Here is an 18588-nt window from a genome sequence, read left to right on the forward strand (position 1 = left end):
TGTTTCTTCAGTGTACTTAATGCAAATCTTCTCAGTTACACCGTACACTTTATGTTACAGAACATAATTAAGGTCTGGCCTCACAACAGTAGTGCTTCATTTTCTCAGAGAGACTTTTGGATGTATTTAAAAACTTTAAAAGTTTTCAAGGGCATTTGAAGATGTTGGATAACTTGAGAGTAGATTCAAGCATACTCTAGTGGCTATGAAATTGAGGGGTTTTCTCTTAGTGTTTTGTGTCTAAAAGTGAGATTTGCTGTCTTATTAACTGTATGTGTGACGGAAAGCTTTGCTGAGAGTACTTTGGTTTCTCTCTTTCCATTAAGACACTTCTTTTATTCCATTGTCTATTTGATAATCCTCCTTGACATTTTTCTCCCTAATTTTCAGGTAGAATTTCCATTTCATTAGCTCAAGCCCATTTCGGTTTGTTTCACATGTCATTTCCTGTATAAGCGTTCCTGTTTTCCTCTCTATGCTATGTTGCTCTTAAAATATTTATGCAGTTATCAATTTTACTTTTCAGTTTTGTTTTTGAATGTTTTAATATAGCAGAAAAGTCCTTATTTCTCTTAACTATGATTACAAATACCCTCTTAAGGTTTTTTTAAAATTTCACATGGTTTCGAATAAAACAGTTAACTTTTGATAAAATTCTTTGTAAAGCAAGAGCTTGGTTCAGAGCGGCATTAGTCCACTTTTGAAAAGTCATTAGACAGTTTGGTGTGCGTATTATTCACTGTTGATCTACTCTTACCGTCATTAGACTTATGATTTATACCTGGAATAAAGATACTGGCATTAATTTCCATGCCTGAGGTTGTTTAGTATGTAAAAATTATGCCAAATATTTTAAAATGACAGCAGACTTTTTTTCCTATTTCATTATTAATCAGTCCTTAAAATCTCCCATCTTTAATCCTTGACAGTTAAATGTCATTACTTTGTTCCTCTATCCTCAAAACCATGGTGTAATCTCTGTTAGGAGATAGCTGCTACCAGTGCTGGATTCCCCAATGACTAGAGATTTCAGAGGGGATTAGTGTTGTAAAGCACCTGCCTTGAGCTTCACTCTGGGACTGACAAAATATGGGCTTCCCATTCCTTTCAAGCTCTTTTAAGCTGTAGGATTCTTGAGGTGTTGTCATTTTAATTTTTTGTCTGGTTTTTTTTTTCAGTTGCTGTTTAATTAGTCTGGTAATAGCTCATTTGATTCTAACAGCCTTTTCTTTTTTGCATTACATGGGAAAATGTATTACTTTAAAAGCCTCATAATCAAATAAAAAGCCACTCTTCTGAATGAAAATTTAGCCAAGAGATTTCTTTACATAGAAATCAAAAATATGAAATGCTGTGTACCTTAATGAATTCCAACATGTTGCTGTTGCCTTCCTCTCCCCTCTTCTGTATCATAGAATCATGTCATAAAATGGTTTAGATTGGTGGGGACCTTAAGGAACGTCCATTTCCAACCCCTCTGCCATGAGTTGGCACACCTTCCACCACACAGGGTTGCTCAGAACCCCATCTAACCTGGCCTTGAACATTTTCAGGGGAAGAACATTCTCAGTGCAACCTGTTCCAGTATCTCACCACCCTCACAGTAAAGAATTTCTTCCTAATGTCTACATTAAACCAGCCCTCTATCAGTGTAAAGCCATTACCCCTTGTCCTATCACTCCATTCCCTCATAAAAAGCCCGTCTCCAGCTGCCTTGTAGCCACCTTAAATATTGGAAGGTGCTATAAGGTCTCTCCAGACTGCTCTTAATATGCAGAAGAACCCCATCTCCCACAGCCTGGTTGGAGAAGGACCTTAAACTTATTCCTCAGTTCTTCTAGAGTAAGGCTGTGTTCCTTATGACACTTCACAGCACTGACATGTACATCCCTTTATCTTCAGTAGAGAGATACAGAGCAGAAGTTTGTTCCTCTTTTGTGCCACTTAAAATGTTTATATGCGGTGCTTTCTTGAGCTTCTTGAGAACTTGCACTCTGTTTTTCCATGAGTGTTCCTGTGGCTTTTTGGTCACTGTGGTAATTTTTCTTGTTTTAAGCATTTCTTTTGGGAAAGAAAGATTTTTGCAGGGTCAATAAATGAAGCAATATAAACACCAGTATTTTCTATGCATTTGTTAGTCCAGTGTATCCATACAACATCTTGCCTGCTTTATCTGCAGCCAAACTCCCAGTACTTGAGGTGATAGTTGCACTATAAAATGTATTGTGTATAATTTTAGTACTTTCCTGTATTCCTTGAGTTTATTTTTATATGCTGCTAGAAGAAATAGCTTTAATTAAATTTGTTCATGCATGAATTGGAAGTTTTCTTCCATGTGCCACCCACTTATTTCCAGTATCATGTGTTAGGATAGAATTCTGTTAATGGGAGACTGTCATCTTTAATTAGTGTTAATTATTGTCATCATGATTTCAGTAAAATCACTGAAAACTATAAAGAGTTGGTCACATAATAGAAATGCAATAAAAATCATTGCAGAATTGTGTTTGTTGCTTTGAATTGGGTCGATAATTAAACAATTTCAAAATAAGTTAAATATTTTAAATGGAATTTTATCAAATGTTAGTTCAGCTTTTGTAATATTCTATTTTTTTTGTACTTCTCATTTTTAAGGACTTGATCACTAGTTTTGGAAAAAGTATTAGTTCTTGTAAACCCATGTTTTGACAGATTATGTTCTCCTTTCCATACTATGTAGTTCCTCTGCCTTTGTGTCTGGCAATTTCCATTTCTCTTATTCAAGGCACTGAATTCTATTCTTTGGAAAAAGGCTGCTGTGGTATCATCAACCAGAGTGTTCTAAGGGAACATTGCAAGATGCTAGACCCCCCTTGCTGAAGTATATAGGGCATCTTAGAAAGTTTCAGTAAAGCTTTAATGCTGCTTTTTTTGCCAATGAACATCAAAATTTAAAGTGCACTAATACTTCTGACCAGCAGAAAGGACCGTGTGACCAATAAATTTAGGCATAGCCTCTGGGTAGCACTCTAGTTGACAATTAAACGTTGTTTTTCTAAATCATTAACAATTCTACTCCTTCATTAGGGTTGCTGCTATGTTTAATAAGATGTTTTGTCTACTTGCAAGAAGGAGTCATCTAACATGCTTGGGCTTTTGCTCTATACCAGTGTATTAAAGGAGCAGTTACTTTCAACATACAATTTTTAGTTTGTCTTCTGTGACCTTGTTCTTGCACATGCTCCTTCCCCTTTGTGTGATGATATTCTCTGGCTTAAACTTCTGTCTATCTTTCTGTATGAAAAAAACCTAGCTGCCCATTTTAAATGAGAGGAGCTTTATTTACTGTGTGTGCATAGTCCTGATTGGTAGCTGTGGGTATCTGATAGTGTTAAAGAAAAAAAGAGCTACTTTTCTTTCAATGAAACAGGGACCTGTCAGCCAGCCAAATCTGGTACCTCTGCTAAGCTTTTATGTATGAGTTAAAAAGTACTCACACAACTGAGATGAATTTTGTCTTCTGAATGTATTTTTTGCAAGTTTACAACCGTATCTCTTGTTTTCTACTTTTAAAATGATTTAACAGTGAGTTCTGCTGGTCGTAAATTGTGTTTTGTGGTAGGAATTGCATCAGCTCTTCTCTGTGTCAGAATATGACCTAAAACTTGAAATTCAACCTTATTTCAGTTCCAATCTGTACTAGAAATCAGCTGTTTTATGTGATGTCTCTGGGTCACCTACTTACCCTGCTTTCCCTTTTGTCCTCCATTCAGTAACTATTGCATTACACTGTTGTCACAGAAAAATGGGCTTCAGTGAAAAAGGTAGGGGATGGATCTATCAGCAGTGCCCAGTGATGTCACAATTGCAACACAAAACTAAAAATATAACTTTTAGATTTGAAGGAACATAAAAAATATAATTGAGAAAACAGTAAGATGTCTACAGTCCTACATGGCAAAAATATTTGTGTGTCATAGAACACTGAGTATGAGCTCAGGCACTGAAAACACAAACTTCAGTGTTTTCTCATTTATTTTTACTTCAGCTAATTTACTTAAAAACCAGGAAAAATTTGTTGTAATAGGAAGACCTCTTGATTTGTTCAAATATTCATGTGTTCTTTAGCTGGTCTATACATTAGAAAAGAAAAGGTGTGGGGGTGGTAGCTCCTGGGTGCAAACCAGTGCCACATCCTGGCTGAGAAGCACGAGAGGTTAAGGACAGCTGCCAGCGTGAAGCCTATTGGCAGTGAATTCACACTGTAAGAATTGCTGAAGACATGCCTGCATATTCCAAAGAATGTTTCCATACAGAGTTCAGTGTTTGAATTTAAGCTTTTCCAGCAAATTTGTGTTCTGCTAAAGTACATGGTAGCTGAGTACCTCTTATCTTTACTTGGCTGTTTCAAAGGGAAATATGGACTGGAAGTGCTGCCTTTCAGAGTGAGATACTGGTCTAGTTAATCTGATAATAAAAGTACAGCTAGTATCAGTTATAATGTGGAAAGTAACTTACTTTATACTCATCAGCATACATAAAAGTCTGGTAAGGCCACAGGCTAAAATGATGTTGAAAATTTAATACTGAATAGCTATTTCTGTATTGATACTGTTAAAAGAGAAGGGGAAGAGCTTGCGTGTCTGTAGGTTGTATAATTTGATCCAACAGTAATCCTGTGATTGTAAGGAAAAAACCTCTGAACAACCCAAACAAAACAAGCCGATCCCTCTGTCCCAGAGCCGTACCTTGCTCTCATAATATCTACCATATTTTGATACTTTTTCTGGTGTATATTTCTGTCTTACAAAAAGGACAGTGGGATAAATGATGTGGGCTTAAAATATGCCATAACAAAATTCTGTAAAGCTGTGTCAGGAACTGATGGACATTCAATCCAAATATAAGACTGACCTTCTTTGGGCTTATAACAAGCTGTGCCTCTGTTCCAGTAGAAGAGCAAAAGTAGTACTCGTTTAAGGTATGAGTGCTGACAGGGATAAGTGTTTGGAGTGAATCAAAAAGGTTATTTTACTGCTACTGTTCAGAAGCAAGTCCTGTGAAAATTATGTAAATTGTTACTACCAGTTGGGGAAGAGGGGTAGAATATATGGGGTTTTGGTTTGGTTTGATTGGGAGTGATGGTGTTTGGGGCTTTTTTTAAAAAACATTGCTTAGTGAATAGCTCTAAGTATCAGTTCTGGTGTAATTTTAAGGAGTAGCTTCTGAATAATTATTTACAGTCATTGGGGAATGGAGCACCAGAGTTGCACAAGTAGGAAATTTCTTTCCCCAAAGTGGGGGGGGAATTAATGCCAGTTAATTAAGCAAATGGAAGTGAGGGGTTATTGCTTAATTGAATTGGAAGGTGATTTAGAAATTGGTATGCAGAAAGAACATAACCAGATAGTCCCTGGCAAATGTCTGAGGATAAACAACTTGTTGGGTGACCCAGAGTTGCTCTGCAGGTGTGCACACATGCTCTGCAAAAAAAAAAAAATTATGGGCTACTCAAGTCATCTTAACCATCTTCTGCTTGGTATCATGCTAAAATCATCTTTTCAAACCTTAAAAGTAGGGATGACCCTGGTTTCAAGTCAACTATTCCAGACAAAGTACTAGAAGAGATGTGAGACACTTGAAAGCTGTGGATGAACACTCCTAAGGGAGGGGGTTATATCTCACTCAGATAAACAAAACACAGTTCATTAGAAATAATGTGTGGTTCTCAGTTAGTATAGAGATCTCAAATAATGAGGATGACTCAGGTACTTAAAATAGTTAAGCTACCTCAGAATAAATGGCAAGGGAGGTGGCTTGCCTAGCTGAGGGTGTTTCTTGACCTTCTTAGTTGTCAGTCTTTAACTTTCACTATAAGCTGTAATGACATCTTTAATGCTTCCTCTCTTTAAGGTTAGTGTACTGTAATCACTGTAATTGTATGTCCATTACTTGTATAATTATAGTCTGTATTTAGGCTTTGGATTTTTTGGAGTATGCATTCATAGCACAGTCTCCCTAAGTGTAACTGTTGTTATGCTTCAGGTTGAACCACTTACTATTTTACAGTTAATTGGGGAAAGGTAACTGTCCAAACCACTTTGTATGTCTGAGACTTTTCTACATTCAGGTCATAAATTTGGCTGGCTTTCAGTATGCAAACTTCTCAATTAATTACTTTTTTGACATTTTCTCAGGAGAAATTATTCATTACTTTAGTTTTTAATTCAAATTAAAAAAAGCATGGATATTCAGATACAAAATTTGTGTGGCTTTGTTCGCAACACTGGACAGGAATTTTGGTTTATTTGTCAGAAAGTTGTTGCTGTGCATGGGACACCTGTTACCTAGCACCTTCTTTCTGCTTCTAGAATTCTGCACTGTCTCAGGTGTCTTGGTGACACCAAAGTCTAACTTGTTACGGTTTTTTTCATGAAGGCAACATTTTTAATTTTTATGTTCTTCATTACTGTTACTATACACTGTTTTCTTACTGGAATTATTCTTCAGAGCAATTAGGCACACATAACTTTAAAAAATATTGCCAGTTGTTTTAAACCAAGTAAGTCTTCCAGGTTTGTTATGTAAAAAATACTTTGGAAAGCATCTTCTCTTCAAGGGAGAGGAGCTATTCCAGCTTTGTTATCATAGGAGGTTTTTCAGGCATTTATAAGGGGAGCAACTGGTATTTAAACTGTAGATGTGTTGCACATTCAGTTAATTAGGTTGTACATACACTGTTCTTGTGTTCAGTAATAACACTTGAAATGCTTAGATGGTAGCTCTTGCTGCTTGTGTAAGAAAATTCTAGCATTTTACAATACTCTAAGGAAAAAGGAAAAGTCATCAACTGGAAGAAGTGGGAGTAAATTGCAGTACTATTTACAAAGTCAATCTAGTCCTGTTTTTTAACATGCTTTAGTAGTTCATATCTAACAATAAAAAAAGTCATGCTGAAACATAAAACATGTTATGATATAAATTTAGGCAAACTCTGTTGTGTGTTCACATTTCATGTCTTAAGCTTCATGTTGTAATCATGTGGCTGTTTTAATTGAACATAAATTTTTGCTGCAGTCAAAACATGGTACTGCTTTCTTTACCTCTGGCCAGTTATCTAGTATTTCTTAAATATTTAAGTCCTGATCCTGGAAGTTTTTGCTGTGTATAATTTGTAATCTCACAGATATCTGTCATTTTAACAACTCATGGGATTACTTAAGCAAAACACAAAGCACATTCAGGCATTTTTTCAAGTATATATTTTTTCTATGCAGTGTCTCTTTCTGACATGGGTAACTTTTTGGATCATCCTGACATGGACAAGGTATTTCAATGGGGTTCATATTCTGGATGATGATATTCCTGAAAATCGTGTGAAGATTTAGAAAGTTTGCTTGTAATCTTAAACAGTTCTATACCTGTGTTTCACAAAGTCAAAATGGGGAGGGCAATGAATCCACTACAGTATAATTTAAACATTGTATAATTCTTTTCACTTTTCAGATGTTCCTCCAGCGGATCAAGAAAAGCTTTTTATCCAGAAGTTACGACAATGTTGTGTACTTTTTGACTTTGTTTCTGATCCACTAAGTGACCTAAAGTGGAAGGAAGTAAAACGAGCAGCTTTAAGTGAAATGGTAGAATATATCACACACAATCGCAATGTGATTACGGAACCTATTTACCCTGAAGTAGTACATATGGTAAGTGATTTAACAATGAGAACTTTGTTTTGCAATTTAGTGTTGCTTCTTCAGTTGTATCAATTTATCTTAAGAATTTTTGCTGAAATCTTCGAAGAAGATCAATTATCTGCAAAAGAATAACAGGGCTTTGAAATTTTACTGCCAGTGTTGATTTTTTCCTTTTTCATAAGACAGAAACTAGACACATATATGAAGCAGAATTAGATGATGGTTTAAGTTGGTAAAACCAAAATCTTGTATTTAAAGGGAGAGAAGTTATATATGTATATTTTTAAAAAACATGTAAATTGGAAAACTGAAATTTTATAAAATTAGACTATTACAATTAAGATCACCTGTGCAAGTTTGACACTTGTAATCCTGTTCAGTGCCAGAGACTAACTTTATTCTGTGTTCAGCGGCGAGAATGAGAGTCAGACTTTATTAAGTACATAGGATGGCAGATGAGGTTTCTGCTGGAACAAGTTATGTGAACCATTCAGACCTGCATTGTCCCTCCTTTCTCACTATCCAAATCCTGCCTAGCTAGACTTAGTGTATTTTTCTATTGTGTGCAAGTCCTCTCCAGAGGAGGAAGCCACAAAATTACAGCAGAATCTTTCAGCTCTCATCATGGTGGTGACCAGACACCAGTGGCTTGGAGTAATAGTTGGGTTGAGGTCAGTAGCTGTTGTCTGCAAAACCCTGAGAATAGACAGTATCTGTTGAAATCCCTAATAAGCCTACAAGAAGTTCTTGGCTATGTGTAACAGGATGGTTTTTCCCAAGGCTTTATATCTTAGAGTGAATTTTCAGTGGGTTGAGAAAACGGTGCTGCTTGAACATAAATGGGAATTTAGTCAAGTTTAGTGGTCCTACTGCAAATCAGAGACCTTGTTCAAAGATTCTGAGGATTTATAGTATGTTGGATATTGGTTGTGATGAAGATTGTTATCTAAATCAGCCCTAAGTGTTTACTGAGACAAGCTATTTTCATGAGAACTTCGGAGTGTATGAGAATACTCATAACTCTGGATGTCAAACATGCACCCAAAGCATTGAGGATGGTTAATGAGGAGATGTGGGATCATGGCTTTTGCCATGTTTTGATAACTTATTTATATCTCTGGGTTTTTTTCTAATTTATTGCTTGTTTTGGACTACTTGACACTGTTAAAAGGAGAGATATAAAAGATAATAAGCTTGCTGAGATTTTCCTTGGGCAAAGTGGTGTTCATGATGAATTCTTGAATTCCAAAGTCAGACAAAGTCAGAACAAGCATTCTTGTTCTGTGCAAGAGTTCTTAACTGCCCAACTGTTCATTGCTTCTGCTTTTTGTGCCTGCATTATCTTCCTCCATCAAATAGTTATGGCCAGAGTACATTTGGCTAAGGAGACTGTATACTTTCTTTGCTTTCAGATGCACCCAATGGTAACCTGTCTGCACTTGGTCAGTTGAGCAGATCTTGCAGTGGAATTTGGCTGCTGTCTTGGTTGCCAGTCTTTTGCTGATAGCATGCAGTGTTCGAAAATGGGTGAATTTAAAATGCTTTTTGTGTGCAAAGGCCTAAAGGGTGTGGGGTTTTCTTGCATGGGTTTTCCACAGCACTGTGAGAAACAGTGTCAGTGAAGGCACCTGGACTGGTATTTTGAGGTTAAATTCCGATAGTCTTTTTTCCTTTGGTTATTTGTTGAAACAACTGTATTCTTTCTCCAGTAGTGTTATGATCTTTCCTTCAGGCATGTATGTGTAGATTGTCACATACATTTGCTAAATTCTAGACATAGGTATTTATTGATTGTGAGGATTTTAAGGAAAATAAATGTTATGTCTTCATGTACTTTAAAATTCTTCCAAGAAACATTGTTAAGTTATGTGCAGCTACTGCCACTGAATTATATTAGTAGGGAATAGCATTTTCAATAAAGTTATGAGGATCAAGAAATACTCAGATTTGAGAATGATTCTCAGTTTGGAAAATTTGTGGAGTTGGCAGGGAAACTTGGATTCTGCTTTGCCATTTTGCTAGACTTCACAGCTTGGAGGTTACTTGTTTGTGCATATGTACATGCTATATCTGTGTGTGCCCAAGTTCTGTTTGGTGTTATTAAATTATTATTTAGGCCAATCACTTAGGGCAATACATTTCACAGGTTATGTGTTTACTAGAAATGAAATGCTTCCTTTTCCATAGCTTCAAACATTCTTTCTCTCTGACAAAAGAAACATTTACCTTATAATCTTTATTCTTTGTAATCTTAATGCTTATGTCATGTCTATCCACCCCACCCTTCTTTATTTACTTTAAGTATTCTGGACTAAGTTATAGTATGATCTTTTCTTTAAGCTATATATTCATCTAGTGGCTTAGCTAATAACTTAATGTTAAGCTTAAGTCTTTTTTTCAAAAGGTATTAATTAGGAAAGGAAATTTAAGAAAAAGAAAAAAAAAGGAAATTAATTTCTAAAATGGATTTAATGTTCTTCTTTCAGAGTGGTTTCAAGAGTATTTTCCCTTTCTTCTTCAAAGAGACAGATGATATGTCCTTCAAATTCATTTTATATTACTAAGCAAAGATGTGATAAAAAAGGAAACGTTTTATTAACTGCTTGTTATACATTTCCTAGGTGTAATATAGTTAAGTACCTCTTCTCAAAACTATAAAATGTGTAGGCAAACATCTGAGTAAATTCTGTAAATGTACATGATGTATTTAGGGGCTTGCGATGAAAAGCATCCATTGCGGATTCTTACTTAGAAAATAATACATGATTTTTTTCTTTAGCTTGGCTTTAGAAGAAAGCAGGGCTTTATGAGAATATTCTGTTGTGCATTAGCACATAGGGTAGTACAACTTTTTTTTAATTGATACCATATATAGGAGCAGATCTAATTTTGTTTGGCAACTGAGGTGGTTTCCAGTGCAACTTTTCATGCATTACTAAAACTACATACTCACTTATATCCATGTGAGCTTAAGGTTTTGTTGGTTTCTTGTTTGGTTGATTTTTTTGTTTTTGAAGGGGCATTGCAGGTGTGGTGTTTTCTGTCTTTGCTCTAGAACAAGAGGGATTGTTGTGAATAGGAGTATGCTGCTTGTTGCTCTATTAACTATAAGGTTGGCTTTCTTCATATGAATGCACAAGGCACAGACTTTGGGTTTATGTGCCTCTTCATTCAGAGCTGTTCACATCAAGCTTCACTCAGGCTGCTCAGCAGAAGGGAGGAGAAAATGTGTAGTATCTCTGATGCCTACTTGCTTGAAAAAATATTCTCATATTGTATGAAATGGGCCACAAGAAAAGCAGGATTTGTGACTGCCATTGCAGCAAAAGCCCCTGAACTGGTAAAAATGCAGGTTGTTTTCCTTTCTTTTTTTGTTCTCCCATCCTCTTTTTATGTCCTTTGAAGTCAAGTGTTGTTAGTACTGGCAGCACTGACAGAATTTTGGCACACTAGGCCAGTATTCATAAAGATTCTAATTTCATAAGTTTGGGGGGGCTTGTGGAATTTTGTTGGTGGGAGAGGAATGTTTTTCAGATGTGCTGTTTACTTCTGTGGGAAATTTGCCTTAGAGGAGATCAGGCTTTACAGATTGTGTCATGTCTGTTTGGTCAAGACTGAGAAGTTAGAAGAAAGATCAGCCATTTAGTGGGTAAAGGTCTCACTGATATTAATTCATTGTAAATTTTCCTAAACCTCAATGTCTTAATAGACAAGAGAGTTTCAGGTTTGTGCTTTCAATGCCAGATCCTGCAGCTTGATTTGAGCTATTTTGTATTCTGTTGGTCAAGAATATAAAATGCAAAACAGATCACATCAGGCTTCACTGGTTCCATTACTCATGGAAAAAAAAGTACTCTAGGTTGTTAATCTTTCTATTTTCTGTTTTCAAAAATGCAAAGTATAAAACTTTGTTGCTAACACCTGACATGACCCAGATGTTCTTTTTTATAGTGAGAGTCTGAGACTAAGAATTCGTTAGATAAGCTTATTCTTCCATTTGTTTAACAACCTTAGCAAGTTTTAAATTTCAAGTCTAATCTTCCTGGATTTGTTTTCTTAGAAGACCACTGATTATTGCAAATTTTCACCATATTTTTTTTAAAAAGGACAGAGGTGGTTAATTACTTGATGTCCATGCTTTTAAAAAGTTGAACATAAAGACATACCAGCTTATCAGCTTTACTTGTAATTACTCTGACATGTCAGTCTTCCCAGCCTAAAATCTGGGAAGAAAAACCCAATAGGGATGTGATAACAAGAAAAGTGAATGGGATGACATGAAGTGCAGGAATAGGCACCAAAGCTCACCCACTTGATCCTCACTGAAATTGCAAGATTTCATTTCCCTTCGGGAAAGGGAGTGAAATCTTGAAATTGGAGGACAGAGTTGAACAAACACTCTAGAAAGGAATATGGTCAATCAAATATTAAATTGAAAAAAAACAGAAAATTTGAAATGGAGTGACTACAACCAAATGAACTGAGATGAAAGGAGGTGCAGTGAACAGGACCAAAATCCACCAAAATTATTCCCATTAAAATGCCTAAAATTTGGGAAGAAAGGGAAACAAAGAGATATAAGATAAACAGAAAAAATAAAACTTCAGCAAAGAAACCCAAAAATACCTGATAGGATGTGAAAACAAGAAAAAAGAATGGGATGACTTGAAGTGCAGGAATAGGCACTGAAGCTTGCCCACTTGATCCTCATTGAAATCTCAGGATTTCATTCCATTTCCTGAAGGGAAAATCTTCTTGGAATTGGAGGACAGAGTTGAACAAACACTCTGGAAAGGAGATGGGATCAATCAAAAATGAAATTGAAAAAACCAGAACATTTGAAATGGAGTGACTACAACCAAATCAGACCTATGTCTCAGTTCCTTGAATGAAGGAATATTATGCAGAAAAACAGAGCATCAGGTTGATTTTTCCCTCTTGGGAATATAATGTAAGCCTTGCAGATTTAGCTGATGCAGTTTGATACTGCCTCCCACTGTCTGCTCATCCATCTGTCAGATGTGAGATGGCAGGACAGCTCATACATATGCTCATTGGCCCTTGTATTGAGACAAGCACTTGGAAACTCTAAAATACATGTGTATCAACAACTTGAAAAGTAGTTCCTGTTTGTAGACTGGTCCACTTCCAGGATGCTAAATGCTTTTTAGGGAGTTCAGAATTCAAATATTCAGAGGATTAGGGTGTGTGGTTCTCCCTCTTTAGTGCCCTTTAATGTCAGGTATATGGACATGGTTTAAGAGAAATACCACAGGGGATGGTGATGTTGTGGAATTTGGTTTTGAAGTGTTCCCATATGTGTGCAGCCACTATGTGAAATGAAACTCATATTTTACAGAGAAGAACAGCTGTGAGTTATCTCTGTTTTGCAGCTCTACTTCTGACTTATACTTCTGCAGGTTGCTGCAAGGCCTTGTAAAGTGTGTATATATAAAATGTTTGTGTAAACATTTTACGTACATTTGCTTACATACACGTCTGTGTGTAGAGAGAGCAGAGCAGTGTCCTCATAAACACATGGTGACAGTAGTTTTGTGCTTCAAAGAGTACTTACTGTGTGGAAAAGTGTTCTCCAAGTTAGAACTATTTAAAGAAGTACAAATGTTCCTTACTGTTTCAAATACTGCATTATATAGCTTGTATTTTTGCAAATGTTAATTAAAATAGTTAATGTAAAGAATTCTTAGTCAAAACCATCTTGAAAGTCTTTTTCTTAGTCATTCAGTTGTTTCAGAATTTTTAAAGGCACATGTAATTTCAGTTTGCAGTTAATATGTTTCGAACATTACCACCATCTTCCAATCCAACGGGAGCAGAATTTGATCCAGAGGAAGATGAGCCAACCTTAGAAGCTGCATGGCCTCATCTACAGGTATTACATAGAGGCTGAGGCATCGCAGTCTGTAACAGAATTTTGACATTAAATTAATTGTGTATCTATTCTAAGTTGTTTAGGTTATGTGTTTATCTCAAAACAATTACTTTTTTATGTAGTTTTTAAAATGTGTTCTTTGAATTAAAACGGAAAATCTATTTTAAAAAAATCAGTTTTCATAGGCTCAAGGCTCATTGTTTCTTGTGGTAGAGATGTAACTGCTGAGATTTTAGTTGAGCTTCTGTTTGTCACTATGAATACTTTGATCTGGCTCTGACACAGCTTTAGCTTTCAGAGGTACCATGATAAACAGAGGAGAACAGAGGCTTCTTAGAACATGTAATTCTGGGCTTGATAAATATTAGATTACTGTGTGTCATTTGAGTAAAGTGTAGTGATGGAGCTCAGCAGAATTTCTGCGGTTTAAAGAACCTCCAGTTGTTGTAACTTGTCAGAAGAGCAAGAGCAAAGTTTTTACTGTGTGTTCTATAGATCAGTATAACTTAATACATTTTGCAGTTATGAGCAACTAATCAGTAGTTTTAGTAATGTGATACTTATAAAATGGTTCTTGTTTAAAAGACTAATATTGCATTTTTTGTTGTTTATTTTTTCCAGCTTGTTTATGAATTTTTCTTAAGGTTTTTAGAATCTCCAGATTTTCAACCTAATATAGCTAAGAAATATATTGATCAGAAGTTTGTATTACAGGTGAGGTAAAAAAAGATTTTTTTAACTTCAAGCTTTAAATTATTTTTACAATGCATTAGATTAAATTAAAGTGCATCTTCTTTCCCTCTTTTCAGCTTTTAGAGCTCTTCGACAGTGAAGATCCACGTGAAAGAGATTTTCTTAAAACAACTCTTCACAGAATATATGGGAAATTCTTAGGCTTAAGAGCTTACATCCGGAAACAAATTAATAATATATTTTATAGGTATGTCAGCATCTTAGTATTATGGTACATATGATCAGGTATGCAGTTAAAACACTCCAAGACACTGGTAGCAATTTTTAAAATTCTTAATATGTTTATACTCAATATTGCTACATCTAATAATAATTAATACCACTCTGGGAGATTTAAGTTAGGGTAATCTTGCCCATGGCATAAATCTGGCAGCTGGAATTTGAGTTAATATATGATTTAGTGGGTGGTTTGGTATCTTGGTGGGAGGCTTATTTTTTCTTTTTTTTCTTTTTTTTTTTTTTTTTTTGGGTAGTAGTGTTTGTATTATACTAATGCCTTAATAAGGTGTAGTTCTTTATAATGCAGAAAATGGGCTGAAATTGAGTGATTGAGAGATCTGTAATTTGCTTGAAGGAACATGTTTGCTGCCTCTTCTTTCCTCAGAATTGACATGTGCAGTTGAGCTATTGTGAAATATTTGTTTGTTGCCATAGAATGAACTGTAGTATTATCACTCATACAAAAAAAAACCCCAAAAAACCAGAAAAATGAATCCCCTGTATTACCAAAGGTCTTTGACAGTGTGTTTTTACTGCAGTCACATCCAGTGTGAATGCAAGATTGTGGTGCCTGTTTTATTTTTTTCTTTTTGATATTCTTTGCTTTTCTACAGATGATACCGTTGTATATCAGTTTTACACTCCTTCCATCATTCTCCTTCTCTACCACTGTTTTCATCCCAAAATGAATGTGTGGTTCTCTTTAAGACAGTAGCAAAACGCTTCCAGGCCCTCAATGCCATATCATGAATGGCACCTGGCAGTACCAGCTGTAGAGGGAGCTGATCTTCCCTGCCTGTGGCAACAACTGAGCCTTTGGAAGGGATACAGAGGAGCTACTTTGAAATAATTAGTGAGCCTGTACTGTCCTGCAGTCAACTGGAAGTTGATTTTACAGGAAAAGTGAAGAGCCAGTATAACCCAAGGAAAAAGTACAGGTGGAACTTAAAGATGCAGATTTTTTTTTCCCACACATTAATAAATTCCCCATGGATTTTATTAAATTAAATCCAAAATGCATAATTTTGTCAAATATCTGAACCATATGGTAAAACAGTATCATAGCACATTATATGCACTTCTGAAAAGTGTTTTTATTTTCACTTATTGCACTTCACTTTCAGAGATAATGGAAGTCTTCAAATACAGATAGTTCCGGTGCTAAGTTTTTGAAGGCCTAAGAAATGATCCGGTCATTAGATCAACTTTGTATAGTTTGTATGAGACAGTTTTCAATCTGATATGTATATGGGAGGTTGCATAATTTGCACAGCTATGAAGTTCTGGAGAAAAAGAAAAGCCAACCACAAACTTACAGAAAAGCTTACTTAGCTGTATAATATTTAGGAGCTCAAAGTTTAAAAATTTTGCATCCAAATGTAAACTGGTGCACTTGGATATGATCACCAAGGAGGGAATTTGTTCCAGCTTCTGTCTAGAATTAGTGAATTGGGCTCTGTGAAATTATAAACTCTTAAAGTGTGTGTACAACTTTAAAAATACTTTGTTTTCACATACTTTTACCTTAAAGTTGTCAGTTTATTACCATGCTTACCTAAGAAGTGCATGGCCTTCATGTGTCTTCTAGTCCTTGACCAGAATTACATGAATTCCTTCCCCATAGTGCATTAATCTATTTTTGTTCCCTGAAGTAAAACACTTCTTTTAAAAAATTATTAAACCTGTATGTGCCTATTTATTCAATCCAAACCTTTTTGCATCAGTGTGTTTAAGTTTGCTTGGAATTGTTGTCCTGAATTATGTGGAAAGGATCTTCAAGGATTAAAAACTGTCACTTCAAATATTCTGGATTAAGAATAGCTGTTAATATGTCAGCCTATGACAAATTTTAAAATGAAAAAATGTTTCAAATTAGTGGAATTATTTTCTCCTAAGAGTAAATTTTTATAACTCTACCTGAAGCCATGCATAGAACTTTGGCAATAAATTTACACTCAGGTGAAGGAGGCTGGAAAGGTGACTGCCTGGTAATTTACAGTGCTCTGTCAAAAATAGATTTAGGAAAATGTGACTTCCTTTGTTCATTACAAGTCTTTTATACAAGACCAGAGATGTGTAATGCCAGACAGCCTTTTATATCCAGAAGCAGTAACTGTTCTAATACCTTGTGCATTTCTTATAGAAGGCTGAATAATGACATTTAATTATGCCAGATATTCTTGAGTTATTATATTTAAAGTATTATTTGCTGTGTTCTGCATTATTAAAATGTCATAAAATATGAATATTGGAAAAAGCTTGAGTTAAGGCTCTTTATTAAATGTGGGAGAAAAGAGTAAGCAGGTGTGAAGGTTGAAAGAAGCTGGGTGTGCTAGTGATTCTTGTTTCCACAAAGTTTCTTTTCCACTATGTCTCTGCTTTCCTTTTACTGAGTGACTAAAATATTTGGGATCAAGGCTACCTGTAATGTTAGATGGGGCTCTTGGTATATAGATTCGTATCTCTCTTCAGCAGTAATCCAATAAAATATTTCATTTATTTAGGTTTATTTATGAAACAGAACATCACAATGGCATAGCAGAATTACTGGAAATACTGGGAAGGTAAGTTGTAGGTTTTGTTTAATTAAACTCACTTTGGTTTTAAGTCTTGTTTTCTGCTTAGGATCCTTGTAATTAACATTAGTTGTAAAGCAGCTGTCAGTAGAATGCAGTGAGTTGAAATTTATTAAAAATTCTTCACTGAACACATATTGGGTAAACAAAGGAAGCACAGATTGTGAAACTTCAGAAACCTCATTTTGCTAGCTATAATTTCTCAGACTTCAGTGATGATCTGTAAGCTTTTGACACTAAAATTTTACAGTTTAAAGCTGATAGCCTCATTGAAACTAGTGAGGTTTTTATTAACTGATTTCTGTAATCCATGTGCAAGCTGTTGGCATATTTTTATGCATTAATACTCTACAAAAGATCAGTTAGGATTACCTTGTGGTATTTCCGTATCTTTGCATATTGAAAGTAACAGATCAGCAGGAGCTGGTTGCTCAGGGTTATGTCTGGTCAGGCTTCATTTATCTCCAAGGATGAAGACTCCCCCACAGCCTTTCTGGGCAACAGGTCCCATGTTTGACCACACTCACAATAAAAAAAGGGGTTTTTTCTTGTGTTTGAATTAAGTACCCCGTCTTTCAATTTGTCTCTTGTCCTTTCAATGCACATTGCCAAGAAGAGTCTCACCCTTCACACCATCCCTTCATGTATTTTGTACACATGGGTGAGATCCCCCTGAGCCTTCTTTGCTTCAAACTAAACAGTTATTTTCAGCCTCTCTGTGTATGTCAGATGCTCCAGCCTCCTCATTGCACTTTACTGGACTCCCTCCAGTATGTCTGCATCCTTCATGTCCTAGACACAAACACCAGATGTCAGGGCTGAGCAGAGGTGAAGGATTACTTACCTCAACTTACTGGCTTCTAATTCACCCCAGAAGACTGTTGAAATTGGAAATATGTTTTCAAATTTCCTAGGTCTACATGCCCACCCAGAGTAGTTCTTTAATTTTCAATTGAATGTCCAGTGAGTAAAGAAGTTACATGTCCATCATTACTTCAACACACTATGCTCAGGTAACACTCATCAAAGCTCATCATGAAAACTATAAGTTTAAGTGCTAGAATATGGAGCTAAATCTTCCAAATGGTTACTGAGTCACCAGCTTTTTCATTCTTGGTTTTGTTAGGTTAGCTTTAAGTATTGCAAATTTAAAAGTGACGTTGTCGGTTTGGTTTGGAGATTTTTTACCCCCTCAGGCTTCCAAATCAAAATTTCTAATAGCTCAATGAGGCTTCTGTGCTGTAACTCTTCTGTATTGGTTATTCATCCAGTCTGTTAAGACGTTTCACCGAGCTTGTTGTTGGCACAGAGCTTCTTGTTCTAGTACTGTGGTTTTAGATAAAGGTGCCGTTGACCCAGTACTGAGCTACATCTGCACTCAGCTGTAACTGGGATGTCTTGTGTTGGGATGCTGTTTGGTTGTTCTCCAGGGCCTTGCAGAAATACTGTTAAGCAGAAGTCATGTTTTGAC

At 35.8% G+C, this 18588-nt stretch overlaps 1 protein-coding gene across 7 annotated transcripts in view; it reads left to right on the plus strand.

Annotated features, from left to right (window-relative positions):
• Positions 1-18588, plus strand: part of PPP2R5C (protein phosphatase 2 regulatory subunit B'gamma) — a 76635-nt gene that overhangs the window by 41090 nt on the left and 16957 nt on the right. For all 7 annotated transcript variants that reach the window (XM_086892135.1, XM_086892139.1, XM_086892134.1 and 4 more), the window contains 5 exons: positions 7486-7685; positions 13459-13569; positions 14191-14283; positions 14379-14509; positions 17046-17105. In XM_086892135.1, coding sequence (XP_086748261.1) covers positions 7486-7685; positions 13459-13569; positions 14191-14283; positions 14379-14509; positions 17046-17105 — 595 coding nt within the window. The remainder of the gene's footprint in view (positions 1-7485; positions 7686-13458; positions 13570-14190; positions 14284-14378; positions 14510-17045; positions 17106-18588) is intronic.

This window comes from Cyanistes caeruleus, chromosome 6 (genome assembly GCF_971803275.1).
Source record: "Cyanistes caeruleus chromosome 6, bCyaCae1.hap1.1, whole genome shotgun sequence".
NCBI classification, from domain to species: domain Eukaryota; kingdom Metazoa; phylum Chordata; class Aves; order Passeriformes; family Paridae; genus Cyanistes; species Cyanistes caeruleus.